The 17,380-nt window shown below is 41.2% G+C and overlaps 2 protein-coding genes across 5 annotated transcripts in view; both read left to right on the top strand.

Moving 5' to 3' along the window:
• Positions 1-17,073, top strand: part of kiaa1328 (KIAA1328 ortholog) — a 192,778-nt gene extending 175,705 nt beyond the window's left edge. For 3 of the 4 annotated variants that reach the window (XM_080214587.1, XM_080214751.1, XM_080214835.1), the window contains one exon: positions 15,181-17,073. In XM_080214587.1, the coding sequence (XP_080070713.1) occupies positions 15,181-15,406 (226 nt within the window). In that variant the 3' untranslated portion in view covers positions 15,407-17,073. The remainder of the gene's footprint in view (positions 1-15,180) is intronic. The other variant, XM_080214671.1, reaches the window with a different exon arrangement.
• LOC145348327 (large ribosomal subunit protein eL39-like) lies at positions 6,064-6,270 on the top strand. The gene has a single exon (XM_080196534.1). It carries the CDS (start codon positions 6,064-6,066, stop codon positions 6,268-6,270), a length of 207 nt encoding a protein of 68 aa, XP_080052660.1.
• Positions 17,074-17,380: the final 307 nt, after the last annotated feature.

A 17,380-nucleotide genomic window follows, 5' to 3' on the forward strand; every position in this document is an offset into this window, starting at 1 on the left:
GTGCTACCCTCATACTTCGTGCACAAATATATAAAGTGTTGAATCGTTTAGATACATGTTAAAATCCTTGCTTTAAAAAGTGAGTAAATGAGGCGGGGGGGAGTGGTATTTAATATTATGAAGCCCAAGAGTTGGTAGCATTCTTGCCTCTAAGCCAGAAGGCCAGGGTTCAAATCCCACTCCAGGACTTGTTGGCCACGAAAGAACGTGGCCACTGGTGCAGATTGGGCAGCATGTATTGGTGCTAGTCCCCATCCCAGATAAATAGAGAGGGTCAGTGGCAGAAGGACATCCAGCTGTGAAACCACCTGCCAAATCCAAAAATGATGGTTGAAATGAAGGGGGATTAACCAGCATTGTGCTGACCTCATGTAATATGGAATGAAAACAAGAGGAAACCTAATGTGGGAGATAATTCGATGTTTTTTTAAAAAATATTTGCTTTTAACCAGACATTTCAGTTCTAAATCGCTGTATGTTTATGTTATTAACTGAGATACTCATATTGCACTAATTTATAACTCCAGTAAAGGTGCTGGAAGCTTGTGTTTGCATTTTACTTCAGAAGTAATCTTAATGTGCATTTGCTTCATTTGCTGTCTGCACTCAATGTCACTCACATCTGAGGTTTCAATAATTGCGCAAAAGAAGCACAATGGCAGTGCAAAGCTGATGCAGATTAATGCTGCGCTGCAGAAATTTTGTTTAAAGCTACTTCTGGCGTTGATGACCAGAAATCAATTACTTCCAAAAAGTAAAGAATTGGAAGGCATTTTTGATGTTATCAGAGCTGATGCATAATCACAATATACTGCTGATTTAATTTTTCCTGAAGTCAGAATCTTCTTTTTCATCCCAACCTCTATCTCTCTAATTATTCAAATTCTTTGGGATCCAGAAAGACAATCTCAAGTCTCAACCTATAATATACAACAGGGTCACTTCTATTACCAATTCAGCAGATTTTTTGATGGTGGGTGGAGAGAGAATTTTGCTGACTGTATTGTCAAAGCAATGCATATGATCTTTGTTTGCAACTTCTGTAACTGAGCCACAAGCTGTCAGAGGAACTTAAGAGCAGAAATACTTCATTCTTGAAGCTTGCTCCACTGTTCAGTAAGATCGTGGATGATCTTGTGGTTTCAACTCCATCTTGCTGGAGTCGAAACCACAACATAACACTTGTCTCCCTTGTCTGTCAAAAATTTGCCTAACTCTGCCTGGAATGAATTCATGACGTGGAGATGCCGGTGTTGGACTGGCATGGGCATAACACAGGTTAAAATCAACAGCTTTATTTGGAATCACGAACTTTTGATGCACTGCTCCTTCCGCAGAATAGTGACCCTTAAATAAAAGATTTCTCCTCATCTCTGTCTTAAACAGTAGATCTTATTCTTAAACTGTGTCTCCTGGTTCTAGTCTCCCCCACAAGTGGAAACATCATCCCTAACAACTCCCCTTAGGATTTTATGTATATATCAATAAGATCATCACTTTATCTTCTAAACTGCACTAGGTATAGGACTATCGTTATCACTCCTTGTTCATTAGATCCTCATCCCAAATACGAATGGAGGGAACCTTCTCTATACTGCAACTAATTCAATTACATCTTTTTTCAAATGAGACTAAATCACAGTACTCTAGATGTGGTCTGACCAAAGCCTTGTACAGATGCAGTTAAACTTCCCTATTTTTATTTTCCATTCCCCTTGCAATAAATGCCAACATTCCAGTTGGCCTTTTTAATCACTTGCTGTACCTGCATTCTAACCAGTTTGTGTATCAGGACACTACATCCCTTTGCACCACCAAATTCTGTAATTTCTCTCCATTTAAATTATATATTGCTTTTTTATTTTTCATGCCAGGGTATTCAAGTTTACATTTTCCTGCCTTATTCTCCATCAGCCAATTTTTTGCCCATTCACTTACCCTGTCTTTTGCCCTTTGCAAACTCTCTACCTCCTCTTGACAGCTTATTTTTCTACTTACCTAGATATCATTGGCAAATTTACCTCCCATACATTTGAATTCTTAATCCAATTTGTTGGTATTGATTATAAATAATTAAAATTCCAGCATTGATTCCTGTGGTATTCCACTTGTTACAGCTTGCAAACCTGAAAATACCCCATTTATCCCTACTCTGCTTCCTGTTAGCTGACCAATCCTTTATGCATGTTAAGTGCTATTCTCCCCATCGTGTAGTCTTACCTTGTTTAGTAACCTTTGAAGTGATATCTCATCACATGCTCCTGGAAATACAAATGTATCATATCTACATGTTGCCCATTATCCACCTTGGTTGCTACTTACTTAAAAAAACCACATTAATTCAACACAATTTCCCTTTCACAAACCCATGTTGACTATCCCTGATAAAGTTATAATTTTTTTAAGTATCTTGTGATAACATCCTTAATAATGGATTCTAGTAATTTTTCTAGAAGAGATGTTAGGCTAACTGGCCTGTACATCACTGCTTTCTGTCTCCTTCCTTTCTTGAATAAAGGTGTTACACTAACTATTTTCCAATCCACTGGACCCTTCCACAATTTAAGGAGTTTTGGAAGTTTAAACCAATGCATCAACAATCTCTGCAACTACTTTTAAGATTGTAGGATACAGATCAAGTCCTGGGACCCGATTCCTTCAGGTCTAATAGTTTTCAGAGCACCTTTTCCTTAATGATTGTTTTAAACTCTTCCCTTTCATTTATCTTTTGATTTTCAAGTATCTGTGGGAAGTTTCCTAAGCCTTCAGTAGTGCAGACAGGCGCAAAATGCCTTTTTAATTCCTTTGCCATTTCCTTCATTTCCACCATCAATTCCTTAGACTCAGTGTAGAGGACCAACACTGCACTGAATTCCCAGAATGTTGCAACTTCCTGATACCCACACTGGCTGTGTCTCATTCACAATTCAGAATTATATATATTTGCCCTGCGAAATGTTAAGACAAAGTGCATGTACAATTCCTGATTGTCCAGTAGCTCAGTGAACCTTTGGTGTACAACAGCCTCTCAGCAAGCTAATGCCTATTTTGTTGGTGATCATTTGGCAGCTTGTTTTACCAATGGTTCTAATGGCTCTCCCTGAATCTTAAGAGGTGGTTTACCTGGTCACTGGCAATCCCCTGGCTAAGCTTTCATTATTAAGAGCTGTATGATTAATTTTGCAAGCGGGGCACAGTCCAAGGCAATATAGAGATGCATGTACAATGGGATCAGCAAACTGTATGAGAGAGTACCATTAACTGCAGTTTTCTATTTGTACATACACCAACCTGTAATTTTCTTGCACATTAAAATGAATGGGAAGAGGAAATTATGGATTCATAATTAAGTGCACAGATGCAAAATTCCAATCATATTTTAAAAAGGTTAGAAAAGATCTCTGGCATTCATCCAGATTAGGTCTGGAGACTTGGCTTGAATGCACAAATTAATTTTAAATCTTAACAAAGCTAAAATTGAGCTCTTAATAGCTGTCTGAGCAGGTTTTTCATACATGAAGAAAGCAAACTGCTAATTATATTAGTCTATTACTCTTGCTGTGTCCATCATGGCTTTTCAAATGGCATTCTGTACTTTCTAGGTTTGTCATTTGCTTTGCTATTGCATTGTAGTTGAATGGAAACCAAACTACAGACATAATAACACAGGCATAGCAAAATGAGTCCAGCAGCCGAGTATTTTGTTTTCATCAAAGGAATAGGTCTTTACAGTGACAAATGTGTACATTGTTTATATCTGTGCCTATGTAGTATTGAAAAGAAAACTCTCACTATCACACAACAGGCTAATAACTTGCAAGGCTCATAAATCCAAACATGAATGTCCTAATTTTATTTTAATCAATCAAAGTAAAATAGAAGAATGTTATGTTTTACAAAGTGGAATTGAATAAGTAGTGTAATATTAGAAGCCACTTTCTTAACTCAGTGAGTGGAAATGTTAGTTAATGGAGAGGGTTCAGAATGTATTGACCAGATTACACTGCATGTACTGGAGGGAGATTTTTATTTGTTATGTTGTGTGGGCATTGCTGGCAATGCTATCATTTAATTCCCGTATCTAATTGCCTTTTAAAAGGTTACAGTGCTGCTGCTATAAACAGATGCAGTCCTTGTAGTATAGGCACAATGCTATGAAGTAGGGCTTTCCAACAGCACTGAAGGGACAGCAATATCTTTTCAATTCTTGATAATGACTGACTTGGAGGAGATGGTGTTTTCATGTGCCTGCTGGCCTCCTTCTGTTAGCTGATAGATGTGGGTTTGGAAGATCTGGTTGAAACATCCATGGCCAGTGCATCTTATAGATGGTATACAATACTACCACTATGCACCGATGGTAACATAGGATAAATAGACCATGTGATGCACTTGCTGATTTTAAGCTTCAAAGGGGAGATAGTGGCTTAGGTTAATGCCGTGAGAACATAGGTTCTTATCCCACCACGGTACCTGGTGGAATTTAAACTTGATTAATACAGCTTGAATATAAAACTAGGCTCAGCAACGTTTACCATGAAACTACCCAAAATTGTGTAAAAATCCACTTGGTTAACTAATGCCCTTTAGGTAAGGAAATCTGCCATCCTCGGTCTGATCTACTTGTGACTTCAGGTCCACAGTAAGTGTTTGACTCTTAACTGCGTAGGTTAGAAAAAAAAACCATGACCATCTGTACAGTAGGCTGAATAAATATCTTCGTTGACATTTCTCAAGGTTTGTTGTTACCACTGAGGTAGTATAAGAAGCCTCACCACACCAGGTTAAAGTCTAATAGGTTTATTTGGTAGCACAAGCTTTTGGAGTACTGCTCCTTCGTCAGGCAAGTGGAGGATTGGGTTCTTAAGCAGGGCATATATATGCACTGTGCCAAATTTTACCAAAATTCGGGTGCAAAATCGCGGTAAATTCGGGTGTCGGGCCTTTAACACAATCTGCACCCGATCCCAAGCAGATCGTGACTTTACCGATACCTGACTTGGGTGCGGATCCGGTCTGCGCCCGAATCGGGCGGCCTAACGATTTAAATGTATTACTGTGCGTTTAAATCGATTTAATGAATTGCGCGCCCAACTGTAACGCCAAATCCCACTTTACTGTCGTCGGGTCCATTCCAGATCCGCGCTGTAAGCAACCTGCAAAATAAAAATCCAAAGCCAATTTTTATTCTGCAGGGGAACCTCCGCGACCATCCTCCTCGACCATCCTTCACCGACCCCCCGCTAACCACCCTGGCAGGCCCCACCGAGCACACCCCCAACCTACCTCGATTGCTGGTTTCCCTCCACCATCCTTCTCAAAGAACAGCACGGCACAGGAAACAGGCCTTTCGGCCCTACAAGCCCCCGCCGCCCATTTTAACACTCAGTGAGTGCCTTATTCAAGTCTTTCTTCTACCTATGACTTTTGTCTACCTCTAGTGGACTCCACAATAAAGGGGTGCAAATTTAGGGAATTATATGTGCGCCAGGTTAAGGGAGATCCAATTTAGGGACAATTTATTGACACCAATCAGCCTAAAAGCACGTTTTTGGGGTGTGGGAGGAAACCAGAGCACCTGGAGAATACCCTCGCAAGCACGGGGAGAATGTGTGAACTCCCATAGACATTCTCGACCATCCAGTCCTTCGAGAGCCTGCAGCATCCTCCTGGCCACAGACTCAGAGCCACGGTTAAAGTGACCGGATTTCACACCGTTCCGCTGGAGGAGGAGGGGGCTCAGATGGATCTCTGGTTGTGGGGGGAGGAGGGGGCTCAGATGGATCTCTGGTTGTGGGGGGAGGAGGGGGCTCAGATGGATCTCTGGTTGTGGGGGGAGGAGGGGGCTCAGATGGATCTCTGGTTGTGGGGGGAGGAGGGGGCTCAGATGGATCTCTGGTCTTGGGGGAGATGGGGAGCTCAGATGGATCTCTGGTCTCGGGGGGAGGAGGAGGGCTCAGATGGATCTCTGGCTGGGGGTGTCCGCTGCCACTCTGCGGGTGATTTCTCCCCACCCCCTCCACCGGAGGAACGAATACCTCCTCCCAGAGTGGATGAGCGGCCATGCCATCCCACCAAACCTTCAGGATCAAGCGATTCCTCGCTAAGAAGATGAAGCAGAACTGGCTGATGCCACAGTGGATCCGCATGAAAACCGGCAACAAGATCAGGGACAACTCCAAGAGGAGACACTGGAGAAGGCCCAAGCTGGGCCTGCAAAGGGATACACCAACGCTGATACACTACCAGCCACAGATTACTCTTCCCTGAACAGTTCCTCTGGTGGGGAGGGGAGTTTGCTGGCAGAGTGGCAGCGGACACCCCCTGCCCCTCCCCCAGCCAGAGATCCATCTGCGCCCCCTCCTCCACCCCACCTTCCCCAGAGGATGATCTGTGTCAGACATCTGCTCTCTCTGCTTTCTGATTTTTTTTTCCCTGCAGCTTAATGATACATCACACAAACAACTAAATATATGTAAGTCAAATCCACACAAACGTAGTCAGGAACAGGAGGCACAGAATTAATGTGAATGGGTATTGTCTAATTAACATTCAAAGCATTTTCTCCTTGCATTTAAACCATGTAATAATAGAAATAAAAACAGGACTCTGTTTTTTCATTCTCTGTATCCTTCCTGTAGAAACACATTTTAATAAAATAAATGGAGTCGATCATAAATAAAAAACACAACTTATACATATAAAATACACAACACGATAATATGTGCATTTGTAAAAGTTCCACTGATGTCAACACCAGTCAAGCAGTTCACTGATGGTTGTTTCTAAAATCCAAAATTTTGAAAACTACTTCTTTGTCCAGAATTTGCTATAATTGTCTACTTTAAATTCATCTTCAAATTGCTCCTCTTTTGTTCTAGCTCTTTTGGGAACACGTTTGTGCAATCTTGCTTTCCTTTCAGCTTTTGGCAGAAGGGAAATATCAACTGGCATCATATTAATTTTTTTAGGCTCCTTGTATCGGATATTGATAGTGGACCCGTCAGGCCGAACCACCAAAACAGGATACAGCCTGGCATAGACCTGCCTTCCAAAGGGAACTACTGATGTATTGGAATTGTTCTGCCTGGCTACACTGACACAGGATACACAGCAGGAAGCAATCTTTCAGAAGGCACAAACTGCCACAGCCGCTCGCTCCAGCCCAGCGCCCGGGCGTGCTGCCTCCGATTCTTTTCGAACTGCGCATGTGCAATTCAGAGATCTGAACGCTCCGGCAGTGCTAAGCGTTTTGGGCGCCGCACCTGCGCAAGGATATTTTGGCCCTGGAGGGAGTGCAGAGGAGGTTTACTAGGCTGATACCGGAGTTGAGGGGATTGAGCTATGAGGAGAGGCTGAATAAACTAGGCTTGTACTCGTTAGAGTTTAGAAGAATGAGGGGAGATCTCATTGAGACGTATAAGATGATGAATGGGATGGATAGGATAGAGGTGGAGAGACTCTTCCCGCTCAAAAAAGACAGTAGGACTAGGGGGCACAGCCTCAAGATAAAAGGGGGGCGGTTTAGAACGGAGTTGAGGAGGAACTTCTTCACTCAAAGGGTGGTGAATCTCTGGAATTCTCTGCCCGTTGAAGTGGTGGAGGCTGCCTCGCTAAATATTTTTAAGAAGCGGGTTGATGGGTTTTTGATAAGCGAGGGGATTAAGGGTTATGGGGAGAGGGCGGGAAAGTGGAACTGAGCCACGACAGATCAGCCATGATCTTATTGAATGGCGGGGCAGGCTCGAAGGGCTAGATGGCCTACTCCTGCTCCTATTTCTTATGTTCTTATGTTCTTAGATCAGATCGGAGCCAGCAAGAGGCGTATGGGCGCGCTGGAACGAGGATTCCAGGCTTGGATCCGTATTACACCTGGATCCTTAGGCTCTGATTTGTAAAATCGGGCCCACAGACTCAATTTACAAGATAATGGTTGAAATATGAGTCTTAACAGGTAATCAAGTCTTTACAGGTGCAGACAATGCGAGTGGAGAGAGGGTTAAGTACAGGTTAAAGAGGTGTGAATTGTCTCAAGCCAGGACAGTTAGTGTGACTTGGCAAGTCATGTGGGTTACAGATAGTGTGACATGTACCCAAGATCCCGGTTGAGGCCGACCTCGTGTGCGGAACTTGGTTATCAGTTTCTGCTCGGCGATTCTGTGTTGTCATGTCTTGGAGGCCGCCTTGGAGAACACTCCAAGGAGTGGCCTAGTACTTTGTGTCGGTGTGTGTGCTTGATCCTGGACCGGTAGACGGGCGCCGCAACAGCTCGGTGACTAGCACTGCTAGCTGTGCAGATACGTGGATTTGGGCCTGTGTCTGTGGGAGTTTGCGCATTCTCCCTGTGGTTGCGTGGGTTTCCTCCGGGCGTTCCGGTTTCCTCCCACACCCCAAAGATGTGCTCTTAGGCTGATTGGTTTTACCAAATTGACACTATTCTCCCCTGAATCTGGCTAAGTTAGGGGTTCCATTCGTAGACACGCAGGGTAGAATAGGTGTAGGGTGATGCGGCGGCGCGGGCTCGTTGGGCCAAAGGGCCTGTTTCCCGTGCTGGGTTGTTCTTTGTTTGTACTTACCCAAAGATTAGAGGCTGAATGCTCTTGACTGCTGAAGTGTTCCCTGACAGAAAGGGAACATTCCTACTTGGCGATTGTCGAGCGGTGTCCATTTATCCATTGTCATAGCGTCTGCGTGGTCTCGCCAATGTACCAGGTCTCGGGGCATCCTTTCCTGCAGTGTATCAGGTAGACAATATTGGCTGAATTGCAAGAGTATGTACCATGTACCTGATGGATTGTGTTCTCATGTGAGATGATGGCATCCGTGTCAATGATCCGTCATGCCTTGCAGAGGTTGCTGTGGCAGGTTGTGTGGTGTCGTGGCCATGTTCTCCTGAAGGCTGGGCTGTGGACAATGATCTGTTTTGAGGTTGTGCTGTTGGTTGAAGGCAAGTAGTAAGGGTGTGGGAATAGCCTTGGCAAGATGTTCATCTTCATCGATGATATGTTACGTGAGAATTCCAGGATTTTGACCCAGCAACAGTGAAGGAAGGGCAATATATTTCCAAGTCAGAATGGTGAATGGCTTGGAGGGGAACTTCCAGGTGGTGGTGTTCCCATGTGTCTGCTGCCCTTGTCCTTCTAAATGGCAGTGGTTGTATGTTTGGAAGGTGCTGTCTAAGGAGCCTTGGTAGGTTCCTGCAATGCACCTTGTAGATTACATACACTGCTGCACGGTAGTGGAGGGACTGAATATTTATGGATAAGGTGCCAATCAAGTGGGCTGCTTTGTCCTGGATGGTGTTGAGCTTTTTGAGTGTCGTTAGAGCTGCACTCATCCAGGCAAGTGGAAAGAATTCCATCATACTCTTGACTTGTGCCTTGTAGAATGTGGACAGGCTTAGGGGAGTCGGAAGGTGAGTTACTCACCATAGGATTCCTAGCCTGAGTATTAATGGGGACCGTTAAACCAAGGTGGATCTCCCAGATTGGTGAATTTCCCAAATCGAGCTACTCATCTTGGTAGTGAAGAACTGCCCCCGTGTATCCAATTTGCCAGTCTCGTGGTCCGTCGGATGAGAGAGTTGTCCCATCTAGTGAACCTGTGCTGTATTGCCTCCAATGCAAATATATCCTTCCTTAAATAAGGAAACAAAACTGCACACCATATTCCAGGTGTGGTCTTACCAAAATCCTGTACAATTGTAGCACCGAGGGAGTGAATGCTTAAGGTGGTGGTTAGGGTGCCAATCAGCTGTGCCCTCAGGCAAGTGGGCATATTCCACCATGTCTCTAATTTATGAACAGGCAGTGGGGAGCCAGGAGGTAAGTGACTCACTGCAGAATTCCTAGCATCTGACCTCCTCTTGTAGCCACAGTTTTTATATAGCTAGCTGGTCCAGTTCACTTTCTGGATAGTGCTAATCAAGGATGTTGATAGTGAAAGAATTAGCTATGGTAATGCAGTTGAATATCTTTTAATGTGCATACTTAGAGCTTTTAACAATACACGTACAAAGGTAGGGCATGGTGGCACAATGGTTAGCACTGCTACCTCACAGCCCCAGGGAATTGAGTTCAATTCCAGCTTTGGCTGACTATGTAGAGTTTGCACGTTCTTCTCATCTCTGCGTGGGTATTCTCTGGGTGCTTTGTTTTCTTCCCTTAGTGCAAAGTTGTGCAAGTTAGGTGGATTGGCTGTGCTAAATTGTCCCTTAGTGTCCAAAGATTTGTAGGTTAGGTGGGTTAGCCATGGCAAATGTGTGGGGTTGCAGGGATAGGACAGAAGGGAGGATCTGGATGGGATGCTGTTTCGGAGAGTCAGTGCAAACTTGATGGGCCAAATAATCTTTTTCTGCACTGTAGGGATTCTCCTGGTTCTGTGGTAATTGATACATGACTATACAAGCATAAGGCATAAAGTCACAAATCTTTTATGTCCTCAAGCTCGAGAAAGGGATTAACAAATACATCCATTTCCTTTAGAGTAAGCTTTTGCTTCTCCATTAAAACAATGGCTGGGATTTTTTAGTCATTCACACCAGCAGGATTTTCCCCTCCCGCTGAATGGAGATTTGGCTGGGCATGAATGGCTGGAAAATTCCCATCAATACCTTAGAATTCCACATGATACTGAATACCTGCAGAAAATCTTTGGACACTTCTTTTCACTCATGCAATTTGAGCAACACTAGCCATGCTAAAGTTCATTGCCTATCTCAATCTCTTAGTGCCCTTGAGATATGGTGATGAGCCGTTTCTTTTGAAAACAATTAAGTGGCTTGCTGGGACATCTCAAAAGATATTAAGGAGTCAACAATATTGCCCTGGGTGTGGAGTCATATAAAGTCAGACGGGTTAAGGATGGAGGATTTCCTTTTTTAAAGCATAAGCTTGTGCATTTTTAAAACCTCCAGTAGTTATCATTTCTGATATTAGCTTTTTAATCCAGATTGATTAAATTAAACAGTTTAAATTCTGAACTGCCCTGTTGGGCTTTGAACTCTTGTCTCCAGACTATTAGCCCTGGTCACTGGATTATTAGTCCAGTAATAAATGTTCTCACTTATAAGAACATAAGAACTAGGAGTTATAGAAGGTCATCTGGCCCCTTGAGCCTGCTCCACTATTCAATAAAATCATGGCTGATCTTTTCGTGGGCGCAGCTACATTTGGCCACCCGCTCACCATAACCCTTGATTCCTTTACAATTCAAATATTTATCTATCCTTGCCTTAAGAACAAGCCTCAACTGCTTCACTGGGCAGAGAATTCCACAGATTTCCTTTGGGTGAAGAAGTTCCTCTTTAATTCACTCCGAAATCTACTTCCCCTTATTTTGAGGCTATGCCCCCTAGTTTTAGTTTCACCTGCCATTGGAAACAACTTCTAACTTATCTATTCTCTTCAGAATCTTATATGCTTCTATGAGATCTCCCCTCATTCTTCTGAATTCCAATGAATATAGTCCCAGTCTACTCAGAATTTCTTCATAAGCTAACTCTTTCTCTCCGGAATCAACCTCGTGAATCTCCTTTGCACTTCCTCTAGTGCCACTACATCCTCTCTCAAGTAAGGAGACCAAACTGTACACAGTAATCCAGGTATGGCCTCACCAGCACCTTATACAGCTGCAACATAATCCCCCGCCGTTTTAAATTCCATCCCTGTAGCAATGAAGGACAAAATTCCATTTGCCTTCTTAATTACCTACTATACATGCAAACCAGTTTTTTGTGATTCATGCATAAGGACACCCAGGCCCCTCTGCACAGCAGCATCTTGCAGTTTTTTACCATTTAAACAATAGTTCATCTTGCTGTTATTCTGACCAAAATGGATGACCTCACATTTACCAATATTGTACTCCATCCACCAGAACCTTGCCCATTCACTTAGACTATCTGTGTCCCTTTGCAGACTTTCAGTATCCTCTGCACATTTTGCACTAGCACTCATCGCAGTGTCGTCTGCGAATTTTGACACGCTACACTTGGTCCCCAACTCCAAATCACCTAAGTAAATTGTAAACAGTTGCAGCCCCAAACTGATCTCTGAGACACATCACTAGTCATTAATCGCCAACCAGAAAAACACCCATTTACTCTTTGCTTCCTGTTAGTTAACCAATCCTCTATCCATGCTAATACATTACCCATAACACTGTGCACCTTTAACTTTTGCAGCAGGCTTTGGTGCGGTTCTTTATCAAATGCCTTCTGGAAATCCAAATGCACCACATCTACAGGTTCTCCATTGTCCACTGTGGACATAATGTTCTCAAAGAATTCCACCAAATTAGTCAAACATGACCTGCCCTTCATGAACCATTGCTGCGTCTTCCCAATGGGACAGTTTATATCCAGATGTCTCATTATCTCTTCCTTGATGATAGTTTCAAGCATTTTCCCCACTCAGAAGTTAAGCTAACCTATACTTACCCGCCTTTTGTCTCCCTCCCTTTTTAAACAGTGGTGTCACATTTGCTGTTTTCCAACCTGCAGAAATCACCCCAGAGCCGAGCGAATTTTGCTAAATCATGATCACTACAATGTATTATTCATCTTGAGATGCAATAGTTAAGTAGAAAAACAGCTTCTGTGACGCACAGCTGAATGAAGATGCTGTAAACAGAGTTTAATGCTCCCTGCCACATGAAGCGATATGCAGGATGAAATCCTGTTCACTGCCATCTATTTTACCTGCAGCTACAGGGTATGAAATAAATATTGTATATAATAGTTGCAGTCTATTTCTGTTGATTGCCATCTCCTAATATAGGAACACTCCACCTGGAACGTCACATGCTTAATATCAATCCTCAGTCTCTGGTAACAGAGACAAAATTGTCATTGGATTACGTGCTTTTGCTGGATTGATTGTACCCATTAATATTAGCTCTAAGTTGTCATCCAGCGTCTCTACATAATAAACGATGACTGCCGTTATTTTCTTAAACTAATTTTTTTGAACCATTAAAAAAAATCTATTATAATGAACAATTACTGTCTAAAAGTAGAACAGCTGTTTTGTGAAATTGTGTAACTCTTTTGAAAAAATTAATGGAATTAACCTTGCCTATGACCTTAATTTCTCTTTTGACGGAGGTTATTTGGCATTTTTAACGCAAGTGAAATCAGTTGATATTTTCATGAGTCTAAATATTGATATATTGTGTTGGACATATTTGTCAAGCAAAGTGTGCTTTGCTAAAGTTTTTAATGGATGTTATGGTATATGGAAAATTTATTACATGGAAAATTTATGAAAGGTGGCATGAGGAAAGGAAGGTTGTGGAATGAAGTTGAGAGAAATTTTGAGAATCTGCAGCCACACCAGGGCACAGATAAATATTAAAATATACCGGCTCTTCCATAAGTGATGTTCAAAAGCCTCCGTTATGAATGGAATAACCATTGCATTAGTCAATGCCTTATACTGTATTATATGTATTACAATATGTATTCACAATTTATTAAAGACATTAAAAACTTGCTATTTTAGCAATGATGTTTTGGTAAAGCACTATGAAATATAGTCTCAATGCTTAACAGCTGCAAATAATAGGGTAAATTTTCTAGTCTCACTCACTGAAGGAACCGTCATGGGTGGGATGAACAGTTAGATGGACTATTTAAAGGTCTGTTGATCTTGCGCAAACATTTCTGGTCCCTTGGCAGGCACAACCAGAAAATCCCACCACATATGTTTGTGGGAGGACGACAGAGGGCAGGATCTTCCAGCTGCGCTTGCCCCAAAACTGGAAAATCCCACCCGAGGTCCGTGTCCCGCCCACTACGATTTCTATGCAGGGGGATTGGGATAGCAAAATTCTGCCTTTTTTTTATTTTCCAAGATGGCGCCAGAGTAAGGCAACTTTTTGCAAGCTGTGCCCATCATACTTCCTAATTCTATCTTTTAATATCGTTTTATAGTTCTAAAACATCATTCTAAGTCTTTTAAACTCTCTAACAATGCTTTAATTCAACATCTTACATTCTGCAGTCTCTTGTTTCCTTCTCTATGAACAGTATGCTTTGTATAGCGCACAAGAAACAGTACTTTTCACTGTATACTAATACATGTGATAATAATAAATCAAATCAAATATAAAAAAAAGTCACCTGTATGTTTCAGTGTGAGGGAAGCCTTGCATTTTGTTTAGTTTGGTGAAAAGGATAGAAGGAGGTCTTTTATCCATTAAGTTATGGAGAGAAGCTCAGAAGAATAATTAATATGCTTGAAGAAAGAACAGAAAACATCTATTTCTTCAATTATTTATAAGGAGAGGATCACTAGAGTGCTGGGACTATTGTTACTGCTAGCTTTAAGGGCAAGTGTGTAACTTATTTTAAATCACAGATAAATAGTTCTGGTTGGTTATTACCTTCTGTACTCTCAAACTATCCGACCATGTTTTTATCGTTGTTAGTATTTTTTTCAGTCAACAGATTTACGTTAGTTGGTGTTACAGTGCCTGTCAGGCATTATATTTTGTCAGAACTGCATGCTTGATTCTAGAAAACACTCACCGTAGATCATTACATTTAAAACATCGTGGTGGTATAAGAGAAACCCATTGCCTCAGCCCCAAAAATCATGTTTTTTTCACATACTTGACATATAAGTCAACCACCCTTTTCAGCCACAACATGCTACCCTCCCATTAGAAGATAGCCTCAATTTCTCAACCTGCAACTGGACATTTTACTCACCAGTACCTTATAATTGGGCACAAGAGATCAAGTAGGCGATATGGCCTGTGTGGCGCAGATGCACAGAAATCTAAGGCATGCCCACACAAAGCAGACCCCATGCAGTGAATAATGGAGATGATGATCACCCTCACCTTCAGTTCATGTCTACATTCGCTGTATAAATCAACTTGTTTTTTTGGAGGAATTTTTCAAGGTTTCAGAGGTTGGCTTTTACGCCGGCATCTATGGTAAATGGATTCCTGAGAATAATAGAGTATCATAACATTGACAATTTATCATGGTTATTTTGTTATCATATAAGACCATCATAAATCCTTGAGTTATGTGCTTTAAATATTTGAAATAGGGCTTCGCTCTTGCACAATATCTTTTGTGTCTTTTATTATGCATATTTTTATGAAGAAAGGAATCTCAAATGCTCTAAATTTAACATCGTTTTTTTTCCTTCTTTCAATATCCTTAAGCTACGAAGCCTCTCTTGTTCACTTGGTGGATGCATTGAGTCCGATTTCCTCACAAAAGCATAATTCGCACATTAAGGAAGAATACTGCAAGCCATGGAAAAGCAACATAATTCACCGCGGAAACCATCAAAAGCTTGATAAGACTGGAAAAGCTCCAACAGACAGTGGAGTTTCAGATGATGAATTTGAGGAAAGCAGGATGTTGGAAGATGTTTTTTTCATTTAAAAAAGGGATCGAACATTCTCATTGGCATGAATGAATCATCATGATTTTTGAATTATTTTACTAAAATTGGAGTGTTGAAGAGTGTTTTAATGGTTGATAGACAAGCACCGTCCAAAAGACTTTTATGCTTTGAACCTTTGGCAGCAAAGTGCACTCTGCTGGGTTAATCCAAAATGTAAAGTGATTAATGTGCTGAGAATGTCATAGGATTCTTTAAAACTGATAACTGCGATATACCTACAGCAATGTTCCTGCAGCATATTATTTTCAAACCGTAGAAAATTTAGTTGTCTTAACCAATCTTTCTGTTGCTTTGTCGTAATTACTAATAATTAATATGTTATAATTGTTTGAATAGAAAGAAGCAGCTTTTGACACATTCATTATGTAAAATACCCATGTCAAGAGTGCATATTGGTAATCAACACAGTCCAGGAAAGCTGAGAAATCATCTGGCATGTTATCATTTTAGATGTGAAACTGCAATAGATCAATGTGCAGTCTCTGTTCAGATGCTGCTAGTTCTGCAAACTGTGAATATGTTGCATAGAATTGTGATTCTTGACAGTGTGCTATACTCTTCTTTCTCTAGGAAGTAATTGTAGATATAAAGGCATTATGGAACATGTGGGCATAAACCACTGTTGAAATCATCACTTGGGGTGAGATTCTCTGATCCCGTCCATGCCTGCCCCACTACCGATGAGAATGGAGAATTTGACATTCCAGGCAAAATTCCATTCACTTTCAGTGACACTGGAAAATCCCAGCCCTGAATAAGGACAGAGGTTTTTGGCATTAATATCCAGCTCATTGCATGATTTGGTTCTCTTCTGAATTACTTCATCAGCTTGCTTGTGCAATGATTTTGAGTAACATGGCATAACACAAGAAGTCGTGTGTACCTCCAAAGTGGTATACCCTGCATTCCCAAAAGAGCAGTTTGAATATCAAATACTACATTTATTCCCTTATGGGAAGAATTAATTCTTAAAATGAAAAATGGTATTTTAAAGTTCACTACGTATTCTTGGTATGTGCATAGTTTTTAACATGGGCCTAAACTAATGCTAAATATCAGACCCAGAAGGTAGAATCATCTTATTTACCACAATTAGAATCCACTGAAAGTGAATAAATGGTAACAAAAAATAGTGCTGTGTATTAAACATTTAACAGCCAAGTTAAGGTAAATAAGATGTAATTTATATTAGACACTTCATCCTATTATTAGGGACCATCTGAGCCCCCCCCCCACTGATGCATTCTGTTAATAGCTAATATTTGAATACCAATAATGTCAAATATTGTATAATGTTGTCCAGTATATAATTAATTAATTTAAATATTAATGTTCAAAAATATCAGTTTCACCAATTGTAAATTGCTATAGTAGAATAACTTCTTCGCTCATTAACTTTTCAAATATAAAATTGATATAACAATGAGACAGTTAGGAACAATAACTACACAGCTTCAGTCCAGAATACAATCCATACCTAAAAGATATTGTACTATTTTGTTTGACTGGACATGCTGTTTAAAAATAAATACGTACAATGCTAAATGACACTAACTGAAAATAAAGGAAAGTTGCATTTATTTGGTCAATGGGATGCACTTCATAGCTAATTAGTTGCTTTCAAATTCAACCTGTTGTTGAGTTGGAAAGCATAACAGCCAAATTGTACACAAGGTCCTCAAATCAACAATGAGATGAATGACAACTTGTCATGTCTTTGGAGATAGTCATTGAAAAATGTATATTAGCCAGGTTATTGGGAAAATAGCACTTTGTAATCTTTTACATCCACTAGCAAAGGAGGTGGGCTTAACATTTAATCCACTAGATTGCACCTCTGACAGTGTTACAAGCTTGTTCCCCAGTAACATTATTACCTCAGGGTCAGCTGGTCATGAGTTCAGACCCCATTCCAGGAACATAAGCATTTACTTCATCAAGGCAGACACTTT

Source organism: Carcharhinus amblyrhynchos, chromosome 1 (assembly GCF_965287045.1).
Source record: "Carcharhinus amblyrhynchos chromosome 1, sCarAmb.v2.hapA, whole genome shotgun sequence".
NCBI classification, from domain to species: domain Eukaryota; kingdom Metazoa; phylum Chordata; class Chondrichthyes; order Carcharhiniformes; family Carcharhinidae; genus Carcharhinus; species Carcharhinus amblyrhynchos.

Excerpts from the sequence above, each read along its gene's own strand:
- LOC145348327 (XM_080196534.1), top strand. The coding sequence starts at position 6,064 with ATGCCATCCCACCAAACCTTCAGGATCAAGCGATTCCTCGCTAAGAAG.